This window comes from Vicia villosa, linkage group LG2, assembly GCF_029867415.1.
Source record: "Vicia villosa cultivar HV-30 ecotype Madison, WI linkage group LG2, Vvil1.0, whole genome shotgun sequence".
In the NCBI taxonomy this organism is placed as follows: Eukaryota; Viridiplantae; Streptophyta; class Magnoliopsida; order Fabales; family Fabaceae; genus Vicia; species Vicia villosa.
Genome location: NC_081181.1, coordinates 135,894,735 through 135,917,116, shown reverse-complemented (window position 1 = coordinate 135,917,116; position 22,382 = coordinate 135,894,735). Strand labels below are relative to the sequence as shown.

The window sequence follows — 22,382 nt, the reverse complement described above, 5'->3', positions numbered from 1 at the left end:
ATTGATTAGAATCAGACAGGTGTTTTGTCCGGTGAAATTAGAATTTTGATGAATCACATTGTAATGTTTATATCATAAAAGTCATTTTTTTTAAAGTTATTTCATTTTTATAATAAAGAATATATATTTGAAAAATACTTGCATGGATACAAACCTAAATCCATATTTTTAGGAACATCCAATAACAAAGAGGATAAATCAAATTTATTTAAATTTTATTTCCTTTTTAATTGGAATAATTAGGGTGATTAGGATAATGGAGGAGAGATATAATTTTATTTTTAGTTTTTAACAAAGTATTTTCGTATATATTATTAAATGTGGTAACAAACATACGGAATAATTTCTCAGTTAGGTATTTTCGATAATGTAAACTTTAAACTTAAAACAACAATCCTTTTTTTTTTTAAGGATCTATTCATTGAAGAAGTAGTTTTAATCAAAGAGGATATTATTGAATTAGATTTAAGTCTTTATTTGGATGATGACAATAATAATAATAATAATAATAATAATAATAATAATAATAATAATAATAATAATAATAAATAATAATAATACTAAATAATAATAATAATATATAGATGATTTATATTTTTATGGCACGCAAGTTTAAGAAAATGTTAAACTGTAATTTTATTGTTGAAAAAATATATATAGTTAATTCGGGGTGGACAGGCGGTCATATAGGTTTGAATTCGGGCTCAAAAACGCAATCCAGTCCAAACCTCGGGTGCCATACCAAACCCCAATTCCGACCAAAAAAATCAGTTTGATCGGGTTATAGTTTATCGGATTCCCGGTTTGTATGCATGATTCAGTTAGATTGGATTACATGACAGTCAAATAATTGCATTATTTGACCATTCAAAAACATTCATATATTAGAAATGATATAGCAGAAAAATTCATAAATTATAATAAACATTCATGCTTCATAATTATATTAAAACTAGACATTCAATTTTGACATTGAGTTTTGTTGAAACTTAAATACTGTGTTAATATTTAAATTACAGTCATCCTTCATATAAAAATTAACATGAAAAGCCAATATAATAACACAGCTAAGGGTGGGAATAGGCCAGACCGACTAACAGGGGCCTACGGTCCAGCCTACATAGGCCTATGTCAGGCCAGGCTTTTTATATAAATAGAAAAGGCCTAGGCTTTTTTATAAGCCTATTTAACTAAAAAGGCTAGGCCACAGGCCATATAAAAAACCTTTTACGCCTATGAGACCGACCTATTTAAATAAATATAAATAATTTTATTATTAATATATTGTATTTTGTACTTTAAATTAAATTCTAAAAATAAATCTTAGTTATCTTGAAGAAATTATGAAAATAAGATGAAAATAAATCTTATGAACAATGTCATAAGTGAAGGTTCGAAAAACACAATAAGGGGGGTTGGAATGAGTTTTTGATAAAATAAAAAACTTAAGGCATGTTTGATTATCTTGGTTTGTTTGAACTCAAACTACTCCATTCCACCCGCCAAGGTGATTTTGCCTCTCTCTTACGAGGACTTAATCCATTAAATCAAACTTGATTACAACAACTTTCACAATGAAAACTGTCAAAGTCTTCTTGAGATAAACCACAATCCGGTTTCTCAAGGAACAATAAAACAAAACTTAATCTTATGTGTTTACAAAAGAGCTTCTAATAAGTTGTATCACAACTGTGATGTATAGACAATATTTAAGAACAATGTACAAAAACAATAAAAGAATGAATAGTAAATTGAGAGTTTTTCGTAATGGTTTGTGCATTAGTGTTCTCTACTTTGACTTCAGTAGTGTCTTAAATATATAGTGAAGCTTTTGAACCGTTTGAGACACACATTTTTCACTTTTGGAATGTTGAAATAATATGATTTAAGACCTTTCCAAAGATAGAGATTTTGTCCATAGAATTGATGATCCAGCCGTTAATAGAAGATCTTGAATTTAACACTTTGTAACAGAAAAGAGTATCAGAGCATTATGCATTGGTGCAAGAAGCATTTCTCTTATCAGAGCTTGATTCAGAACTTCTGCTTCTGAGAAATCACATTCAAAACCTGAGCAATCGATAACTTTACTACTTCGATCTTGGAGAGCTTGTTGTAGTTACTTTCAGAACATGATCTTCTTTAGACGGAGATCGAGTGGCAAATACTTATTGTTCTTGTAGACTTCCTTCAAAGTTATCAGAACTACTTGTTCTTATAACCTTCCTTCAAAGATTAGATCTTCTTATTCTTGTAAACCTCTCTCTTGATGAAGCCTTCTGATTCTGAGAGACTAATGTTCAGACTTTCTTCTTCATATAAGCTTCCGTCAATGCAGCCTTCTGCTACGTTTTCTGCTTTAGAACTTCTGAAACACAAATAACAATTAGGGAGCATATATGTTCTTATTAAAAATATGTGTTTGTTACCATCAAAACTATTTCAAAGATGTAGAACCAAACTTTGTTCTAACAATAAGTTCTTCCATAAGTTCTCTCAAGAAATAGTATCGCAAAATTTATGCCACTAGGTAAAATCAAATAAGTCAATGCAAACAAACATTTAATCTCATTGATCTTTTAATTTGTTAGTTTATATAAAGTAGAGTTGAATGACTTATTTACAAATGTTCAAATGAAAAGGCTTTTAAGTAGGCTAATAGGCCAATCAGGCCTTCAAAAAGGCCAGGCTCAGGCCCAAAAGATAAGCCTACGATAGGCAATAGGCCGACTTAGACTTTTAAGTAGGCTAAAAGGCCAGAAGTTATTTCTTGATCTGAATAGCTTCCTTGTGTTGTAGGGAAGCTAAATGACTGCTTCATTGCTCCTTAGGACCTCTGGAAATTGGAACTCGATTGTACCTACTAAACAAGAAAACAAAAATGGAATTTGATGTCCGATGTGTTTCACCTCCAAATGAATGATTCAAACAACTTCCATATGACACAGTGAAGGTGTTTGAATGGATATTTTAGCTAGTGAGCTTATGGAACAAAGTTTGGAATGATAAGGCCTTTGGTGAAGCTTTAACGGAGGTATGGAAGTGATTCTGAGTTTGAGGTGTTTGGTAAGTGTTTGGAGGTGATCAACAGCTTCCAAATGATGTATGGAAGATGTTAGAAAGGTTGGTTTGCACCCAGAACTTCTCTAACTAAAAAATTTCTATGGAAATGCAAATGACACAAAAAAATGGATTTTGGAATGAAGGGTGACTTTGGGATTTCTTGTGTGTTTGATCAAGGGAGTGATTCCCTCTATTTATAGGCATGAATTAGGGTTTATGGGTGAAGGAATATCAGAATTTGGCCTTCACATGTGATAGTTGTAACGCCTGTATAATTTTAATATTAATTTAATTAGAATATTGAATTAATAATTAGAATTATTAAGAATTTTATGGAAAATAATGGTTTATGGCAATTGGGCCACTGTAAGGAAATAGTAAAGAAGGGGGTGTGATATAGTAAAGTTTTTACTAACCTTAATATTATTATTTTCATAAAATAATAAAGAATTGGAGAAAAGAAAGAACGTGAAAGAACAGAAGTTTTGGGAACGAGGAACGTGAAGGAGAACTGAAGAGGAGAGACCAAGGATCAAGAATTTGGCTAAGGTAAGGGGGGACTTGTCTGATTATCATCTATTATCGGGTTAGGGGTTGATAATACTGAATAGATGTAGAATTCGGGTCGATTGAGTCATATGATAGGTTTAGGGATTGAGTCAAATTGTATGATGTTTGATCTCTATGTTTGAATCCATGATGTCTGTGTTATTATGATCTCAATTGATGCATAATTGGTGTATTATGAGGTGTATTTTGTGTTGTTTGTGCATTCCACTTCCCTAGGTTTGTACTGGTATGGATTGGGTGAGTTTGGAATGTGTAGAATGTTGTTTTCTGCAGGTTGGGGTTTCTGAAATCTCCGGTTGGCGCCGCGTGCATAGGGTTGGCGCCGCGAACAGGTGGGCAGAATGCAAAGAAGTTGTGATACGCACAGGTCGCGCCGCGTACCCGTGTTGGCGCCGCGAAGGCGTAACTTTTTCTCGTTTCGCGCCGCGTGCAGATGGTTGCGCCGCGAATAGCTTGGCAGAGAGCCAAGGATTCTTGGAATGCTCAGTTCGCGCCGCGAACTAAGATGGCGCCGCGTGCTGTTGATGTTTTGAGATATTTTTTTAAAAAGTTCAAAGATGCATAACTTTTTAACTGTTGGTCCGTTTGATGTGTCGTTTCGAGCTAAGCGAACCTTATAGAATAATATATATGATGATGATTGATTGGTTTTAGAATGATGAAAATACATGTATACTATTTCTTATTGGTGATGATGATTGGTGCAAGTACGTGTATGTTTTATATATGAAGATGATGGAATTGTGATTGAATGATGTTAATATATATGAACATACTTGAATGATGATGATGATGTTGATGATGATGATGATGGTATAAGTATGTTGTATATGTTGAATTCATTCATGTTCATTGATGATACTGTATCCATAAGGGTGTGTTGGATCAGTGAAGGGCATGATTCCCATTGTGTGGAATCTGTGCTGGCAGGGCCGTATCTTGATGATGTTGGATCGGTCATGGGTTATTTCCATTTGATGATGTTGGTACCACATGCATAGTGTCAATTCATACATATGCATAATTTGTAACATGATTGGATGTATTCCAGTGTTGTAAATGTTGATGATGTGTTGATTGTTGTTTGACTTGTTTTGAATGTCTGTTTATGAAACAATTGGGTGAATGATGCAACTGTGATGTGTTATTGCTTTATAACCTAATAACATTTGTTAATTATGATGAGACTCACCCTTACATGTTGTCATTTTCAGATTGAGGATAGCGGTTGTTCGACTCAGTGAGGATTAGCTCATGAGTCAGTTATTTTAGTAGCGTCAGGTGTCATGCTCTGATAGTTGTAACACTGGGGACGCGATGTTTAGAGTTTATGTTTGATAATTCTAGATATGTTTTGATGTTTTGAAGGATAAGTTTTAAAGATGTTAAACTTAGTCCATTTGATTTAATTTCCGCTGTGTTAATATGAAACGTTTTAATTTATGGTGATTACCTCAGTGAATGCATGACATGACTGAATGATGTTATTTATTTTGCAATTGTGGCACCCTTATTTCATGTACTCCGAATATTGTTTTATATTGCCGCGGGGTTAGTAAGGGGTGTTACAATAGTGGTATCAGAGCAGGTCGGTCCGTCCGGCCAATTGTCGAGTCAGTTGAGTTGCGCGACAGTTGTATACTGTCGGCGGTTTATCCCTTGGTACACGACATGTGAGTGAATCACTGTCGGTACTTGTTTGTTTTGTTGCAGCTGTTAGATTGAAACAAGTGGGGGAGAAGCTTTGCTTATCGGTTATGTTTCAGTTGTAAGATGATTGATTCAGTAGGCTATTGTTGGCAACAGTGCAAGCGTTGTTGGAGTTTGTTGTTTCCCGAATTTAAGGTGACTTGGAATTAAGATTTGACTGGTAATTGAATTGGAACATCTTGAAAGAAGATGATTAGAAGTATTTCGTGATTAATTGTAGGAGAGGAAAATTAGAAAGTTGCGATGTGTCAGCTCTGCTGGTGTGCTGCGAAGTTGTCAGTTGAGTAGCCTTGCCTCTCGGAAGAGGTTCAGTTACGAGTTTGCAAGGAGGATTGCTGTCGTGATGTTTCAGAAAGCGGACTTCGGCGGGGGAATGTGTCGCTTAAGTTATAAGAATGTTTGGAAGTGAAGAGATACGATGAGGGGCTGTTTGGAATGTGATCGAGTTGAAGAGAATGAGTTTTCGAGTGAGATTTTCGTAAGCAAAACGCAGGAAAATTGCTGAATAGCTGCAGAACTTCGAAAATTCATAACTGGAGTTCTGGACATCCGAATTGAGTTCCGTTTGAAGCATCGGAAAGCTAACGAGATGAACTTTGTTATAAAAATAGTTGCAGCAGCTGTAACATATTTAATTGCGATAGAATGACGTCGGAAAGAGGTGAAGTTACGGTTACTCTTGTTCTTATAACTAGACTTGTTTATCGGTACTGCACGGGATGTCAGTGTCAGTGTTGAACGGATTGAAGGAATAATTAGAAGGTTTGTTGAGAAGTAATTTTAAGAATTGGATGTACCATTTGAAGAGTTTTGGGAATACCGTATAGAGCGTCGCTGCATGATGTCGATGTTGCATTTCGGATAACGATGGAAAATTCATATCTTGGGTTCCGAGTGTCAGATTGACGTGTCGTTTGAACCTACGAAGAGGAGAGATTATGTTCTACCTTATGGGAGATTTATAAATACAATAGATTGATCCTATAAGGAGATATTGTGAAGTCGGTTAAGGAAGCGTGAAACTTGTTGAATAGGAATGCCTACTACCGTGATTGTTTGAAATAAAATTGAGCGGAACATGTTGTTGATGAGATATTCGGTAATAAAGATGGTTTGAGGGCCGATGGATTTTAGTGAGAAGTGAATACGTAGTAAAGATGGGATAAACTTTAGAACTCTTGGAATCATATTTGTGATGGCAAAGTAACGATAAGTATAAAAGAAGAATTTTAGAGGATTTCTGACACCTATTGATGTGAGGAAGACTTCGTTGAGATTCCGAGTGGAATGATATTTGGACGTGAAGGATGTCATGGAATTTGGATTAAAACCACGAGTTATGAATGTGGTCTTGGTCTTGCAGGTTAGTTGTATGGTTCAGGATTCAAAGTGTTTAGTGATCATAAGAGTTGAAGTACCTCTTTGGTGAGAAAGGGGCTTAATATGAGGCAGCAGAGATGGTTAGAGTATATTTTTTTTGGATTAAGATTTTGGTTTGATTTACTATCCTGGTAAGAAAAATGCTGAGCTATTGTGTTGCGTAGGAAGTCTTTAAATATGTCGGTGCTAATGGTGAAGGAGTTGGATTTAATTGGACAATTTAGAGACTTGAGTTGGTATGTGAAGGTGATCCTAATAGTGTTAGTCTGGGTATGCTAAGCCTGACCAGTGGTATTCTTGACGAGATTAGAGAAGGTCAGAAAGATGATGTTAAGTTGATCGATAGGTTGACTTTGAATTACCAAGGTAAAGGCAGTGAATTCAGAATCGACGGGAATAATATAATGAGGTTGAGTGATTGGATTTGTGTTTCTGATGTTTTGAGCTTCGGAAGAATATTCTAGAAGAAGGACACCGTAGTGGATTATTGAACTATGACGATGTTAATGAGTTTGGGTGCAAACTTGGAAATGGACACTATTATGTAGTAACGACGGTTTATGCTTAAATATGATTTTCAACTATCTATTAACAAATTTAGGACTTGATCACCCTAAATCTCTTGTAGATAGTAGATGGAATCATATAGATGAGATGAACTTGTTTTGTTACCTTAATGGTATAAGATGTGATGAATGCGAAGCCGTGGGAATAATCACTCACTATGTTAAGTGAATTTATGAAGAGGTGAATATGAAAGAGTGCAACATGATGGACAAATGACTTAAGACGGGTAATCAGAGTCGCACAGCGAAAGTGTGATGTGGAGTAGTGTTACGAGTACTACTCATGGGAAGTGAGGAATTAATATGTCTGGAGCTTACATAGAGAATATGTGTTGATCTATATGTTGGATTTAGAATCCAGTGGATGTAAGGATGTCGTGTCGAAGAATTATAACTCTTTTGAATAATTGCCGAGATGATGAATATGTTATTACGGTTGTACGTAGTTAACGAGTATGTATTCGGCGAAATTAAAACGAAGAATTGATACTATATGATGCTGTAATAATTTTGTGTTGCTATTAAGGTGATATTGTAGATTCCAGATATAATGAGTAATTACACTCTATGAATGACGAAGTGGATTTAATTCTTAAAAGAGAGTGGGACTCAGTTGGGCTATTTTGTAAGCAATGGTATATTGATGCTAATGAGTGTGACTATAATTACTTGTGTGTACTTGTTCCGATGGTTAGGATGTTTAAATAGAGGAAGTAAATCAGGAATTGGTTTTCGTTGGATGCGAGTAAGGATTGCTAAGTGGAAGATTAGTACCATGAATGATGAGGAATGATTCTTGAACGAATGAGTAAAGAGAGTCGGAATCGGGTGAAACTCAGAAATCTATTTGGTATAGATGATTGTGATGAGTAATCAGAGTAGTGCGGAAAAAGCGGAATGTAACGTGTTGGATAATTGCTGGTGTGACTTAAGATGAGTCAGATAATTGGAATTCAATGGTATAGGAATATGAGTATTGAGTTTCTTGAAGGAAGCGGTTGGTGAAAAGTGTAAGTATTACCTTATCACTCAAATGGAAAAGTGTGTCTGAGGATGATAAGTTCGGTAGATGGTATGCATACCTGCAGTATTGATCAGTGTGATCACACTATGGATTGTGTAATTGTATTACTCAGTGTTAAGCGTATTATATAGGTTGTACCTCAATGTTCTATTGTTGTTAACCTTTTGGAGATATAGCGAGTGATATCCTTTTGGATGGTCAAACGCGACGTAAGAACTGGGATTTGAACGTATGAAACATGTTTCCTGTTGGTTATGTCAGATGGATTTTGAGGATTGACTGATGGTAATGTTAATTGAGAGCTAGAGAGTCAGGTAAAGGACTCTTATACGAGCTGGTTACTTGAGGTATGTTTTCGAGGACGAAAACTCTTTTAGTGGGAGAGAGTTGTAACGCCCGTATAATTTTAATATTAATTTAATTAGAATATTGAATTAATAATTAGAATTATTAAGAATTTTATGGAAAATAATGGTTTATGGCAATTGGGCCACTGTAAGGAAATAGTAAAGAAAGGGGTGTAATATAGTAAAGTTTTTACTAACCTTAATATTATTATTTTCATAAAATAATAAAGGATTGGAGAAAAGAAAGAACGTGAAAGAACAGAAGTTTTGGGAACGAGGAACGTGAAGGAGAACTGAAGAGGAGAGACCAAGGATCAAGAATTTGGCTAAGGTAAGGGGGGACTTGTCTGATTATCATCTATTATCGGGTTAGGGGTTGATAATACTGAATAGATGTAGAATTCGGGTCGATTGAGTCATATGATAGGTTTAGGGATTGAGTCAAATTGTATGATGTTTGATCTCTATGTTTGAATCCATGATGTCTGTGTTATTATGATCTCAATTGATGCATAATTGGTGTATTATGAGGTGTATTTTGTGTTGTTTGTGCATTCCACTTCCCTAGGTTCGTACTGGTATGGATTGGGTGAGTTTGGAATGTGTAGAATGCTGTTTTCTGCAGGTTGGGGTTTCTGAAATCTCCGGTTGGCGCCGCGTGCATAGGGTTGGTGCCGCAAACAGGTGGGCAGAATGCCAGGAAGTTGTGATACGCACAGGTCGCGCCGCGTACCCGTGTTGGCGCCGCGAAGGCGTAACTTTTTCTCGTTTCGCGCCGCGTGCAGATGGTTGCGCCTCGAATAGCTTGGCAGAGAGCCAAGGATTCTTGGAACGCTCAGTTCGCGTCGCGAACTAAGATGGCGCCGCGTGCTGTTGATGTTTTGAGATATTTTTTTAAAAAGTTCAAAGATGCATAACTTTTTAACTGTTGGTCCGTTTGATGTGTCGTTCCGAGCTAAGCGAACCTTATAGAATAATCTATATGATGATGATTGATTGGTTTTAGAATTATAAAAATACATGTATACTATTTCTTATTGGTGATGATGATTGGTGCAAGTACGTGTATGTTTTATATATGAAGATGATGGAATTGTGATTGAATGATGTTAATATATATGAACATACTTGAATGATGATGATGATGTTGATGATGATGATGGTATAAGTATGTTGTATATGTTGCATTCATTCATGTTCATTGATGATACTGTATGCATAAGGGTGTGTTGGATCAGTGAAAGGCATGATTCCCATTGTGTGGAATCTGTGCTGGCAGGGCCGTATCTTGATGATGTTGGATCGGTCATGGGTTATTCCCATTTGATGATGTTGGTACCACATGCATAGTGCCAGTTCATACATATGCATAATTTATAACATGATTGGATGTATTCCAGTGTTGTAAATGTTGATGATGTGTTGATTGTTGTTTGACTTGTTTTGAATGTCTGTTTATGAAACAATTGGGTGAATGATGCAACTGTGATGTGTTATTGCTTTATAACCTTATAACATTTGTTAATTATGATGAGACTCACCCTTACATGTTGTCATTTTCAGATTGAGGATAGCGGCTGTTCGACTAGGTGAGGATTAGCTCATGAGTCAGTTATTTTAGTAGCGTCAGGTGTCATGCTCTGATAGTTGTAACACTGGGGACGCGATGTTTAGAGTTTATGTTTGATAACTCTAGCTATGTTTTGATGTTTTGAAGGATAAGTTTTAAAGATGTTAAACTTAGTCCGTTTGATTTAATTTCCGCTGTGTTAACATGAAACGCTTTAATTTATGGTGATTACCTCAGTGAATGCATGACATGACTGAATGATGTTATTTATTTTGCAATTGTGGCACCCTTACTTCATGTACTCTGAATATTGTTTTATATTGCCGCGGGGTTAGTAAGGGGTGTTACAATAGTTGTACCCGCATTGGGGACGGTAACAAATATTGTTCCGCAGGAATAATACTCTTATACTATTTCTAACTAACATAATTAGTGTTAGATATCAAATATATGTTACATTATTTTATCAGGATTTACAATGTAAAATATTGTTTATCAATTAAAATGATTATTTTAAGGTAATACTAAGATGCGTTTTAAGGGCATAAGTTAAGAGGTAAATATAATTTTTTTTAAAATTGTATAATGATTTTACTAAAAAATTATAATTATTATTTATAATTGTTTTTTTTAATTCAAATTTTTCATTTGTATATTTCTTAATATATTTTAGGGCATCTGTTAGTATGACTTTTTTTTATTGATTTCCAATCTCAAACGTGTGTATATGATTAAATATATATATTGTACTTTGAATAATAAGGATAATAATATTTAGGAAATTAGTTTAGAAGATAGATCCTAATTAATTGCAAAATTAATAAATCATTTTTTTATATTGATTATCAATGTATAATTGGGAATTATATTTTGAGAAAGGAGTGTAGTAACTCAGTTCAGAAGATAAATTTTTTATTTAGAATATAGATCCTAATTAATAGTAGAATAATAACTAACAGTACTTGCTATTAAATAATTAATACTTATTAATAAATATTATATAATTAAATTTGGTTTGATGATGGAAATATTTAAATTTATATCTTATCCTAGAGAAGTTGGTACCTCACATATTTAAGGGTTTAGGTTTTGTAATATAACATACATCTTTCCTCATAGTAACACAAACATGACAAACATGGATTGGGTTCGCGGTGGTACGCTAGGTAGTGGAAGCTTCGCCACTGTCTATTTAGCCACACACACAAAACAATCTCTTAACTTTCCGTCTATCACCGCCGTCAAATCCTCCGAAAACTACACCTCACATTTTCTTCAAAAGGAGAAACACATACTAGATTGTTTAGGTTCATCTCCACATATTATCAAGTGTTTTGGTCACGATTTTACTTTTGAAAATGGCGAAGACTGTTATAATATATTTCTTGAATATGCCGCCAGTGGAACACTTTCCGATCAACTAAAGAATCACGGAGGAAAGTTTTCGGAAACTCTCATTCGCCGTTACACAAGGTCTGTTTTAGAAGGACTTAAACACATTCATGAAAACGGTTTTGTTCATTGTGTCATAAAGCTAGAAAACATTCTTGTATTCGACAACGGAAATGTTAAGATTTCAGATTTTGGTCTAGCAAAGGAGACAGGTTTAGAACATGGTGAGAAGAAGTTGGAATTCAGAGGAACTCCTATATTTATGGCGCCGGAGTCGGTTAACGATAGCGTTTATGAATCTCCGGTGGATATTTGGGCTCTTGGTTGCGCCGTCGTGGAAATGATTACCGGTAAACCGGCATGGATTATGAGTAGCAAGGAAAATATGTGGTCGTTGATGATTCGTATTGGGATTGGAAAAGAATTACCGTTGATTCAAGATGAATTATCAGAAGAAGGCAAAGATTTTCTTAAAAAGTGTTTTGTTAAAGATCCTATGAAAAGATGGAGTGCTGAGATGCTATTGAAACACCCTTTTATTTCTGATGATGATGAAACTGTTTTATCTATGAAAGAGTTGTCATTGCCATTAATGTCTCCAAGAACTCACTTTGATTTTATTCAATGGGCCTTTTCTACTGTGAAGACTTTACCGACGGAGAGACTCCAACAATTAGTTACATAGATTGATTAGAATCAGACTGGTGTTTTGTCCGGTCAAATTAGAATTTTGATGAATCACATTGTAATGTTTATATCACATGATGTTAATTAATTCTTTTTGATGAAATGAATGAAATTTGTTTTAATATATTTGAATTTGTTCTATTTTGTAATATTTTTTTGAGTATCGAAATGAATGAAAGTTTTTGCAATATTTTGAAATGATAAAGTTAAACTATGATACTCGCTAAATCAAAATTTTCTGTTTCTGTTACTACATTGCTAAACCAACAATAAAAAAGTATAGTGTCAAATAAAGCTAAATCAGTATCCATCATGCCAAACACGAATGGGTAACAAATACAAGGATCAAGGTCTTAAACAATTGTAGTTCTAGGCATGATAATTTTTAACTTATTTAAGGTAAATTTAACAATTTCTTAATAATTTTTTTAATGTTATAATGATGTAAATTAAGTTAAGTTACAGATTCATATGTTTGTTGTGGTGATAGAGTGCTTGAAGATTTTTTAATGATTGCATCAAATTCAAATTTTAAGTGTAGTTATTGAGCTTGTTTGAAGGATTCAAAAATATTCTTAAGAATAAGTTATTTGAAAATAAATATATGGAAATTTATTTTTTTAAAAAGGTGGTTAATATATAATTTGACATTTTAACTAAAATTGATAATTATAACTTCAAGAAAATTCCAGAAAAAAAAAACTAACTTAAAAAAAAATTATATAAATTTTATGAGAATAAACATTTTTGCCTTCTTACATTATAATAAAATCATAAAAGTCATTTTTTTAAAGTTATTTCATTTTTATAATAAAGAATATATATTTGAAAAATACTTGCATGTATACAAACCTAAATCCATATTTTTAGGAACAACCAATAACAAAGAGGATAAATCAAATTTATTTAAATTTTATTTCCTTTTTAATTGGAATAATTAGGGTGATTATGATAATGGAGGAGAGAAATAATTTTAGTTTTAGTTTTTAACAAAGTATTTTCCTATATATTTTTAAATGTGGTAACAAATATACGGAATAATTTCTCAGCAAGGTATTTTCGATAATGTAAACTTTAAACTTAAAACAACAATCCTTTTTTTTTTAAGGACCTATTCATTGAAGAAGTAGTTTTAATCAAAGAGGATATTATTGAATTAGATTTAAGTCTTTATTTGGATGATAATAATAATAATAATAATAATAATAATAGTAATAATAATAATAATAAATAATAATAATAATAATAATACTAAATAATAATAATAATAATAATAATAATAATATATAGATGATTTATATTTTTATGGCACGCAAATTTAATAAAATGTTAAACTGTAATTTTATTGTTGAAAAAATATATATAGTTAATTAGGGGTGGACAGGCGGTCATATAGGTTTGAATTCGGGCTCAAAAACGCAATTCAGTCCAAACCTCGGGTGCCATACCAAACCCCAATTCCGACCAAAAAAATTAGTTTGATCGGGTTATAGTTTATCGGATTCCCGGTTTGTATGCATGATTCAGTTAGATCGGATTACATGACAGTCAAATAATTGCATTATTTGACCATTCAAAAACATTCATATATTAGAAATGATATAGCAGAAAAATTTATAAATTATAATAAACATTCATGCTTCATAATTATATTAAAACTAGACATTCAATTTTGACATTCAGTTTTGTTGAAACTTAAATACTGTGTTAATATTTAAATTACAGTCATCCTTCATATAAAAATTAACATGAAAAGCCAATATAATAACACAGCTAAGGGTGGGAATAGGCCAGACCGACTAACAGGGGCCTACGATCCAGCCTACATAGGCCTATGTCAGGCCAGGCTTTTTATATAAATAGAAAAGGCCTAGGCTTTTTTATAAGCCTATTTAACTAAAAAGGCTAGGCCACAGGCCATATAAAAAACCTTTTACGCCTATGAGACCGACCTATTTAAATAAATATAAATAATTTTATTATTATTATATTGTATTTTGTACTTTAAATTAAATTCTAAAAATAAATCTTAGTTATCTTGAAGAAATTATGAAAATAAGATGAAAATAAATCTTATGAACAATGTCATAAGTGAAGGTTCCAAAAACACAATAAGGGGGGTTGGATTGAGTTTTTGATAAAATAAAAAACTTAAGGCATGTTTGATTATCCTGGTTTGTTTGAACTCAAACTACTCCATTCCACCCGCCAAGGTGATTTTGCCTCTCTCTTACGAGGACTTAATCCATTAAATCAAACTTGATTACAACAACTTTCACAATGACAACTGTCAAAGTCTTCTTGAGATAAACCACAATCCGGTTTATCAAGGAACAATAAAACAAAACTTAATCTTATGTGTTTACAAAAGAGCTTCTAATAAGTTGTATCACAACTGTGATGTATACACAATATTTAAGAACAATGTACAAAAACAATAAAAAAATGAATAGTAAATTGAGAGTTTTTCGTAATGGTTTGTGCATTAGTGTTCTCTACTTTGACTTCAGTAGTGTCTTAAATATATAGTGAAGCTTTTGAACCGTTTGAGAGACACATTTTTCACTTTTGGAATGTTGAAATAATATGATTTAAGACCTTTCCAAAGATAGAGATTTTGTCCATAGAATTGATGATCCAGCCGTTAATAGAAGATCTTGAATTTAACACTTTGTATCAGAAAAGAGTATCAGAGCATTGTGCATTGGTGCAAGAAGCATTTCTCTTATCAGAGCTTGATTCAGAACTTCTGCTTCTGAGAAATCACATTCAAAACCTGAGCAATCGATAACTTTACTACTTCGATCTTGGAGAGCTTGTTGTAGTTACTTTCAAAACATGATCTTCTTTAGACGGAGATCAAGTGGCAAATACTTATTGTTCTTGTAGACTTCCTTTAAAGTTATCAGAACTACTTGTTCTTATAACCTTCCTTTAGAGATTAGATCTTCTTATTCTTGTAAACCTCTCTCTTGATGAAGCCTTCTGATTTTGAGAGACTAATGTTCAGACTTTCTTCTTCTTATAAGCTTCCCTCAATGCAGCCTTCTGCTACGTTTTCTGCTTTAGAACTTCTGAAACACAAATAACAATTAGGGAGCATATATGTTCTTATTAAAAATATGTGTTTGTTATCATCAAAACTATTTCAAAGATGTAGAACCAAACTTTGTTCTAACAATAAGTTCTTCCATAAGTTCTCTCAAAGAAATAGTATCGCAAAATTTATGCCACTAGGTAAAATCAAATAAGTCAATGCAAACAAAAATTTAATCTCATTGATCTTTTAATTTGTTAGTTTATATAAAGTAGAGTTGAATGACTTATTTACAAATTTTCAAATGAAATAGGCTTTTAAGTAGGCTAATAGGCCAATCAGGCCTTCCAAAAGGCCAGGCTCAGGCCAAAAAGATAAGCCTACGATAGTCAACAGGCCATACTTAGACTTTTAAGTAGGCTAAAAGGCCAGAAGTTATTTCTTGATCTGAATAGCTTCCTTGTGTTGTAGGGAAGCTAAATGAATGCTTCATTGCTCCTTAGGACCTCTGGAAATTGGAACTCGATTGTACATACAAAACAAGAAAATAAAAATGGAATTTGATGTCCCATGTGTTTCACCTCCAAATGAATGATTCAAACAACTTCCAAATGACATAGTGAAGGTGTTTGAATGGATATTTTGGCTAGTGAGCTTATGGAACAAAGTTTGGAATGATAAGGCCTTTGGTGAAGCTTTAACGGAGGTATGGAAGTGATTCTGAGTTTGAGGTGTTTGGTAAGTGTTTCGAGGTGATCAACAGCTTCCAAATGATGTATGGAAGATGTTAGAAAGGTTGGTTTGCACCCAGAACTTCTCTAACTAAAAATTTCTATGGAAATGCAAATGACAAAAAAAAAATGGATTTTGGAATGAAGAGTGACTTTGGGATTTCTTGTGTGTTTGATCAAGGAATTAGGATTTGTGGGTGAAGGAATATCAGAATTTGGCCTTCACATGTGATAGTTGTACCCGCATTGGGGACGGTAACAAATATTGTTCCGCAAGAATAATACTCTTATACTATTTCTAACTAACATAATTAGTGTTAGATATCAAATATATGTTACATTATTTTATCAGGATTTACAACGTAAAATATTGTTTATCAATTAAAATGATTATTTTAAGGTAATACTAAGATGCGTTTTAAGGGCATAAGTTAAGAGGTAAATATAATTTTTTTAAAAATTGTATAATGATTTTACTAAAAAATTATAATATTATTTATAATTGTTTTTTTTTAATTCGAATTTTTTATTTGTATATTTCTTAATATATTTTAGGGCATCCGTTAGTATGACTTTTTTTTTATTGATTTCCAATCTCAAACGTGTGTATATGATTAAATATATATATATATATATATATATATATATATATATATATATATATATATATATATATATATATATATATATATTATTGTACTTTGAATAATAAGGATAATAATATTTAGGAAATTAGTTTAGAAGAGAGATCCTAATTAATTGCAAAATTAATAAATCATTTTTTTATATTGATTATCAATGTATAATTGGGAATTATATTTCGAGAAAGGAGTGTAGTAACTCAGTTTAGAAGATAAATTTTTTATTTAAAATATAGATCCTAATTAATAGTAGAATATTAACTAAGAGTACTTGTTATTAAATAATTAATACTTAAATAATTAAATTTGGTTTGATGATGGAAATATTTAAATTTATATCTAATCCTAGAGAAGTTGGTACCTAAGTTGGTACCTCAGATATTTAAGGGTTTAGGTTTTGAAATATAACATACATCTTTCCTCATAGTAACACAAACATGACAAACATGGATTGGGTTCGCGGTGGTATGCTAGGTAGTGGAAGCTTCGCCACTGTCTATTTAGCCACACACACAAAACAATCTCTTAACTTTCCGTCTATCACCGCCGTCAAATCCTCCGAAAACTACACCTCACATTTTCTTCAAAAGGAGAAACACATACTAGATTGTTTAGGTTCATCTCCACATATTATCAAGTGTTTTGGTCACGATTTTACTTTTGAAAATGGCGAAGACTGTTATAATATATTTCTTGAATATGCCGCCGGTGGAACACTTTCCGATCAACTCAAGAATCACGGAGGAAAGTTTTCGGGAACTCTCTTTCGCCGTTACACAAGGTCTGTTTTAGAAGGACTTAAACACATTCATGAAAACGGTTTTGTTCATTGTGACATAAAGCTAGAAAATATTCTTGTATTCGACAACGGAAATGTTAAGATTTCAGATTTCGGTCTAGCAAAGGAGAAAGGTTTAGAACATGGTGAGAAGAAGTTGGAATTCAGAGGAACTCCTATATTTATGGCGCCGGAGTCGGTTAACGATAGTGTTTATGAATCTCCGGTGGATATTTGGGCTCTTGGTTGCGCCGTCGTGGAAATGATTACCGGTAAACCAGCATGGATTATGAGTAGCAAGGAAAATATGTGGTCGTTGATGATTCGTATTGGGATTGGAAAAGAATTACCGTTGATTCCAGATGAATTATCAGAAGAAGGCAAAGATTTTCTTAAAAAGTGTTTTGTTAAAGATCCTATGAAAAGATGGAGTGCTGAGATGCTATTCAAACACCCTTTTATTTCTGATGATGATGAAACTGTTTTATCTATGAAAGAGTTGTCATTGCCATTAATGTCTCCAAGAACTCACTTTGATTTTATTCAATGGGCCTTTTCTACTGTGAAGACTTTACCGACGGAGAGACTCCAACAATTAGTTACATAGATTGATTAGAATCAGACTGGTGTTTTGTCCGGTCAAATTAGAATTTTGATGAATCACATTGTAATGTTTATATCACATGATGTTAATTAATTCTTTTTGATGAAATGAATGAAAGTTGTTTTAATATATTTGAATTTGTTCTATTTTGTAATATTTTTTTGAGTATCGAAATGAATGAAAGTTTTTGCAATATTCTGAAATGATAAAGTTAAACTATGATACTCGCTAAATGAAAATTTTCTGTTTCTGTTACTACATTGCTAAACCAACAATAAAAAAGTATAGTGTCAAATAAAGCTAAATCAGTATCCATCATGCCAAACACGAATGGGTAACAAATACAAGGATCAAGGTCTTAAACAATTGTAGTTCTAGGCATGTATAATTTTTAACTTATTTAACGTAAATTTAACAATTTCTTAATAATTTTTTTAATGTTATAATGATGTAAATTAAGTTAAGTTACAGATTCATATGTTTGTTGTGGTGATAGAGTGCTTGAAGATTTTTTAATGATTGCATCAAATTCAAATTTTAAGTGTAGTTATTGAGCTTGTTTGAAGGATTCAAAAATATTCTTAAGAATAAGTTATTTGAAAATAAATATATGGAAATTTATTTTTTTAAAAAGGTGTTGAATATATAATTTGACATTTTAACTAAAATTGATAATTATAACTTCAAGAAAATTCCAAAAAAAAAAAACAAACTTTAAAAAAAATTATATAAATTTTATGAGAATAAACATTTTTGCCTTCTTACATTATAATAAAATCATAAAAGTCATTTTTTTTAAAGTTATTTCATTTTTATAATAAAGAATATATATTTGAAAAATACTTGCATGGATACAAACCTAAATCCATAAATTTAGGAACAACCAATAACAAAGAGGATAAATCAAATTTATTTAAATTTTATTTCTTTTTTAATAGGAATAATTATGGTGATTAGGATAATGGAGGAGAGAAATAATTTTATTTTTAGTTTTTAACAAAGTATTTTCCTATATATTTTTAAATTTTATTTCTTTTTTAATAGGAATAATTATGGTGATTAGGATAATGGAGGAGAGAAATAATTTTATTTTTAGTTTTTAACAAAGTATTTTCCTATATATTTTTAAACTTAAAACAATAATCCTTTTTTTTAAGGATCTGTTCATTGAAGAAGTAGTTTTAATCTAAGAGGATATTATTGAATTAAATTTAAGTCTTTATTTGGATAATATTAATAATAATAATAATATTAATAAATAATAAATAATAATAATACTAAATAATAATAATAATAATAATATAGATTATTTATATTTTTATGGCACGCAAGTTTAAGAAAACGTTAAACTGAAGTTTTATTGTTGAAAAAATATATATAGTTAATTAGGGGTGGACAGGCGGTCAGATAGGTTTGAATTCGGGCTCAAAAACGCAATCCAGTCCAAACCTCGGGTGCCATACCAAACCCCAATTCCGACCAAAAAAATCAGTTTGATCGGATTATAGTTTATCGGATTCCCGGTTTGTATGCATGATTCAGTTAGATCGGATTACATGACAGTCAAATAATTGCATTATTTGACCATTCAAAAACATTCATATATTAGAAATGATATAGCAGAAAAATTTATAAATTATAATAAACATTCATGCTTCATAATTATATTAAAATTAGACATTCAATTTTGACATTCAGTTTTTTTGAAACTTAAATACTGTGTTAATATTTAAATTACAGTCATCATTCATATAAAAATTAAGATGAAAAGCCAATATAATAACACAACTAAGGGTAGGAATAGGCCAGACCGACTAACAGGGGCCTACGGTCCAGCCTACATAAGCCTATGTCAGGCCAGGCTTTTTATATAAATAGAAAAGGCCTAGGCTTTTGTATAAGCCTATCTATAATATAAGAAAGGAAATTGTTCTGGTTAATACATTATTACCCCTTCTTAATTATCTGCCACTACACATAATTAAGGGCAAATTGAGTCTAAATCAACTAAATGTCAGATAATTAGTTGTTTTTGGTTACATTAGAATGCTTGTTTGGAATAAAACTAGCTGCAAATGTTTTTTTAAATATTATAATATTTTAACAAAGTTTCATTTCACCCAAACCTTCCTATATGCAAAAGCTTTTTAGATGCTGCTACTGCTATATGACATAAAGTTCTGCTGCTTCAAAATATATCTTCCCAATGCATACTTTTGTTGCTTCATTCTTTTTCTTTCCCCTTTTTTTCTCTTTCTCGATTTACTTCTCTTTCTCATTCTCACCTTTATTCATTTTCTTCTTCTTATTCTCTTTCTTTCTTATTTATTTCACTCATCCTTCTTCTATCTATATTTTAATTTGTTGTCTTCAAATAAATTTGGGAATACATTTCAGATTAGGGTTTTTATAAATTTATTTATTTTCTTCTTCAACTTTCATTTTTAACCAATATCTTATTTTACCATTTTTAACTTTTTTTTGCTTATTCTATTGCAGGTTATAAATTTGTCTTTCCCCTTGATATGATGCTTTCATTAGGTATGTTTTGTTCTACTTAATCACTATATATTTCTTTTATATGTTTATCTTGGTGATATTTTTCTTTGACAAGTCATTGAATTCGTTGTGTTCTCTTCTTTTTGGTTGGTTTAATATTTTACATAAATGTGTGAATCAAAATCCTAAGAAAAAAATTCTACAGATCTGGAGAAAGTTATATTTGGAGAAAAGCGATGTAAATATGGAGAATCAAATCGGAAGAAAATCCTTTTGTTTGATTTCTGTCATTTGTATTAAATATCCATTCTACTTCTTTTTCATAAATCTCTTTTTTACTCTACCATCCTAAGAATTTTCTAAAGAAATTTGTGTTTTAAACACAACACATGAACATTAGGTTTATTTAAATAAATTTGTGTTAAGTATACACACGTAAATAAAATGTTTTGTTTTTATTTTCAGGTAATCTTGCTTTGAAAATAAAAAAGATGGAAGTGTAAGAAAAATGTAAGAACTACAAAATCAAGTAGCAATGAATAAAAATAAAAGATTGTTTTTATATTTATTTTGTATATACTTAAGATTTTATTTTTTTTGTGTTTACTAACTTGGAGATCTTTGAAATAATTTGATAATTTTACTTATTTATCCTGCATGAACACAATCATTTCTACTGGGTTTTAATTTTTATGAATTATTAATATTTGACTTTCATATTTGATTTCAATTGAAGCTCTAAGGAGTACATTCATGGAGTAGTATTGAGATTTAGATAAGGTGGTTTATATCTCATTATCTATTTCATTAATTTTTGTGTCTCTAATTTTTTTTTGGGTAATTAAAAATGTCAAATTTCTCATCTAATTATCTGATACAATTTATAATTGTTTTGTGCAGCTTGATATTGAAATTGTAACTCATAATTAAATAATTTTACATTTAATATTCATATTCAAATCTACAAAAATATTGTGGACAAACCTTTGAATGTGCATAATTATGAAGATATAGAGTAATTTACATTGTATAATTTTTTTGCCATTGACCTGACTAATATGTAGAGAGATTAATGGGAGCTTGAACCATAATGATATATGTGTAGTTGAAGAGTCTGACCTGTGTTGGAAGAAGTTTGAAGTATATAAATATGAGCTTATTTATCCTACTCTGGTTTTTGTTCAAATTATATGTACATATTGTTATATTATTGGAGTTGTTTGCATTTATGATGTTACTCTTCTTATCCCACAATGTTCTGTTATTGTGATAGAAGATCTTTAAAGGACGAAATGGAAGAGAAACAAAAAAAAAAGAAGAGGATAAGTTGTAACCAAACTATATTCATTTGAATATATCAACCACTATTTAAAAATCAATCCTTTTTTCTCTCTTCTATTTTATGCAAATATATACTTAGTCTATATTTTTTTGTTTTAGTTTATTTCCTCTCATTTTTTTATTTATGGTGCCTGATATATACAAAGAATTAATAATATTGTATTGTAAAAGTATAAATTATTATGGTTTATGTCAGCTTTTCTAGCTTGTAGCGTACACATTACTTTCATCATTAATATCACATCAACTTGCATAAAAAAAATACAATAAACATACAATTTATATATAATTTATATTAGGTCATAATTCTAAAAATCAATTTGAAAAATTGAACATTAATTGGAAATAGAAATTAAAGATAAACTAAATATCATTAATGATCTTTTTTAATACAATTCATTATTTATAATTTAATTACATTTATTTATTTCTTTCTTTCTAC

The 22,382-nt window shown here is 31.4% G+C and overlaps 2 protein-coding genes across 2 annotated transcripts; both read left to right on the top strand.

Moving 5' to 3' along the window:
• Positions 1-11,368: 11,368 nt before the first annotated feature.
• LOC131646879 (mitogen-activated protein kinase kinase kinase 20-like) lies at positions 11,369-14,279 on the top strand. Its single transcript, XM_058916822.1, has 2 exons — positions 11,369-12,243; positions 14,273-14,279. The coding sequence occupies exons 1-2, from the start codon at positions 11,369-11,371 to the stop codon at positions 14,277-14,279; spliced, it is 882 nt and encodes a 293-aa protein (XP_058772805.1).
• A 2,885-nt stretch (positions 14,280-17,164) lies between these two features.
• Positions 17,165-18,103, top strand: LOC131650103 (mitogen-activated protein kinase kinase kinase 20-like). Its single transcript, XM_058919838.1, has one exon. The coding sequence runs from the start codon at positions 17,165-17,167 to the stop codon at positions 18,101-18,103; it is 939 nt and encodes a 312-aa protein (XP_058775821.1).
• The last annotated feature ends 4,279 nt before the right edge of the window (positions 18,104-22,382 follow it).

What these genes read in the sequence shown, in the direction of transcription:
- LOC131646879 (XM_058916822.1), top strand. Translation starts at nt 11,369, where the DNA reads ATGGATTGGGTTCGCGGTGGTACGCTAGGTAGTGGAAGCTTCGCCACT.
- LOC131650103 (XM_058919838.1), top strand. Translation starts at nt 17,165, where the DNA reads ATGGATTGGGTTCGCGGTGGTATGCTAGGTAGTGGAAGCTTCGCCACT.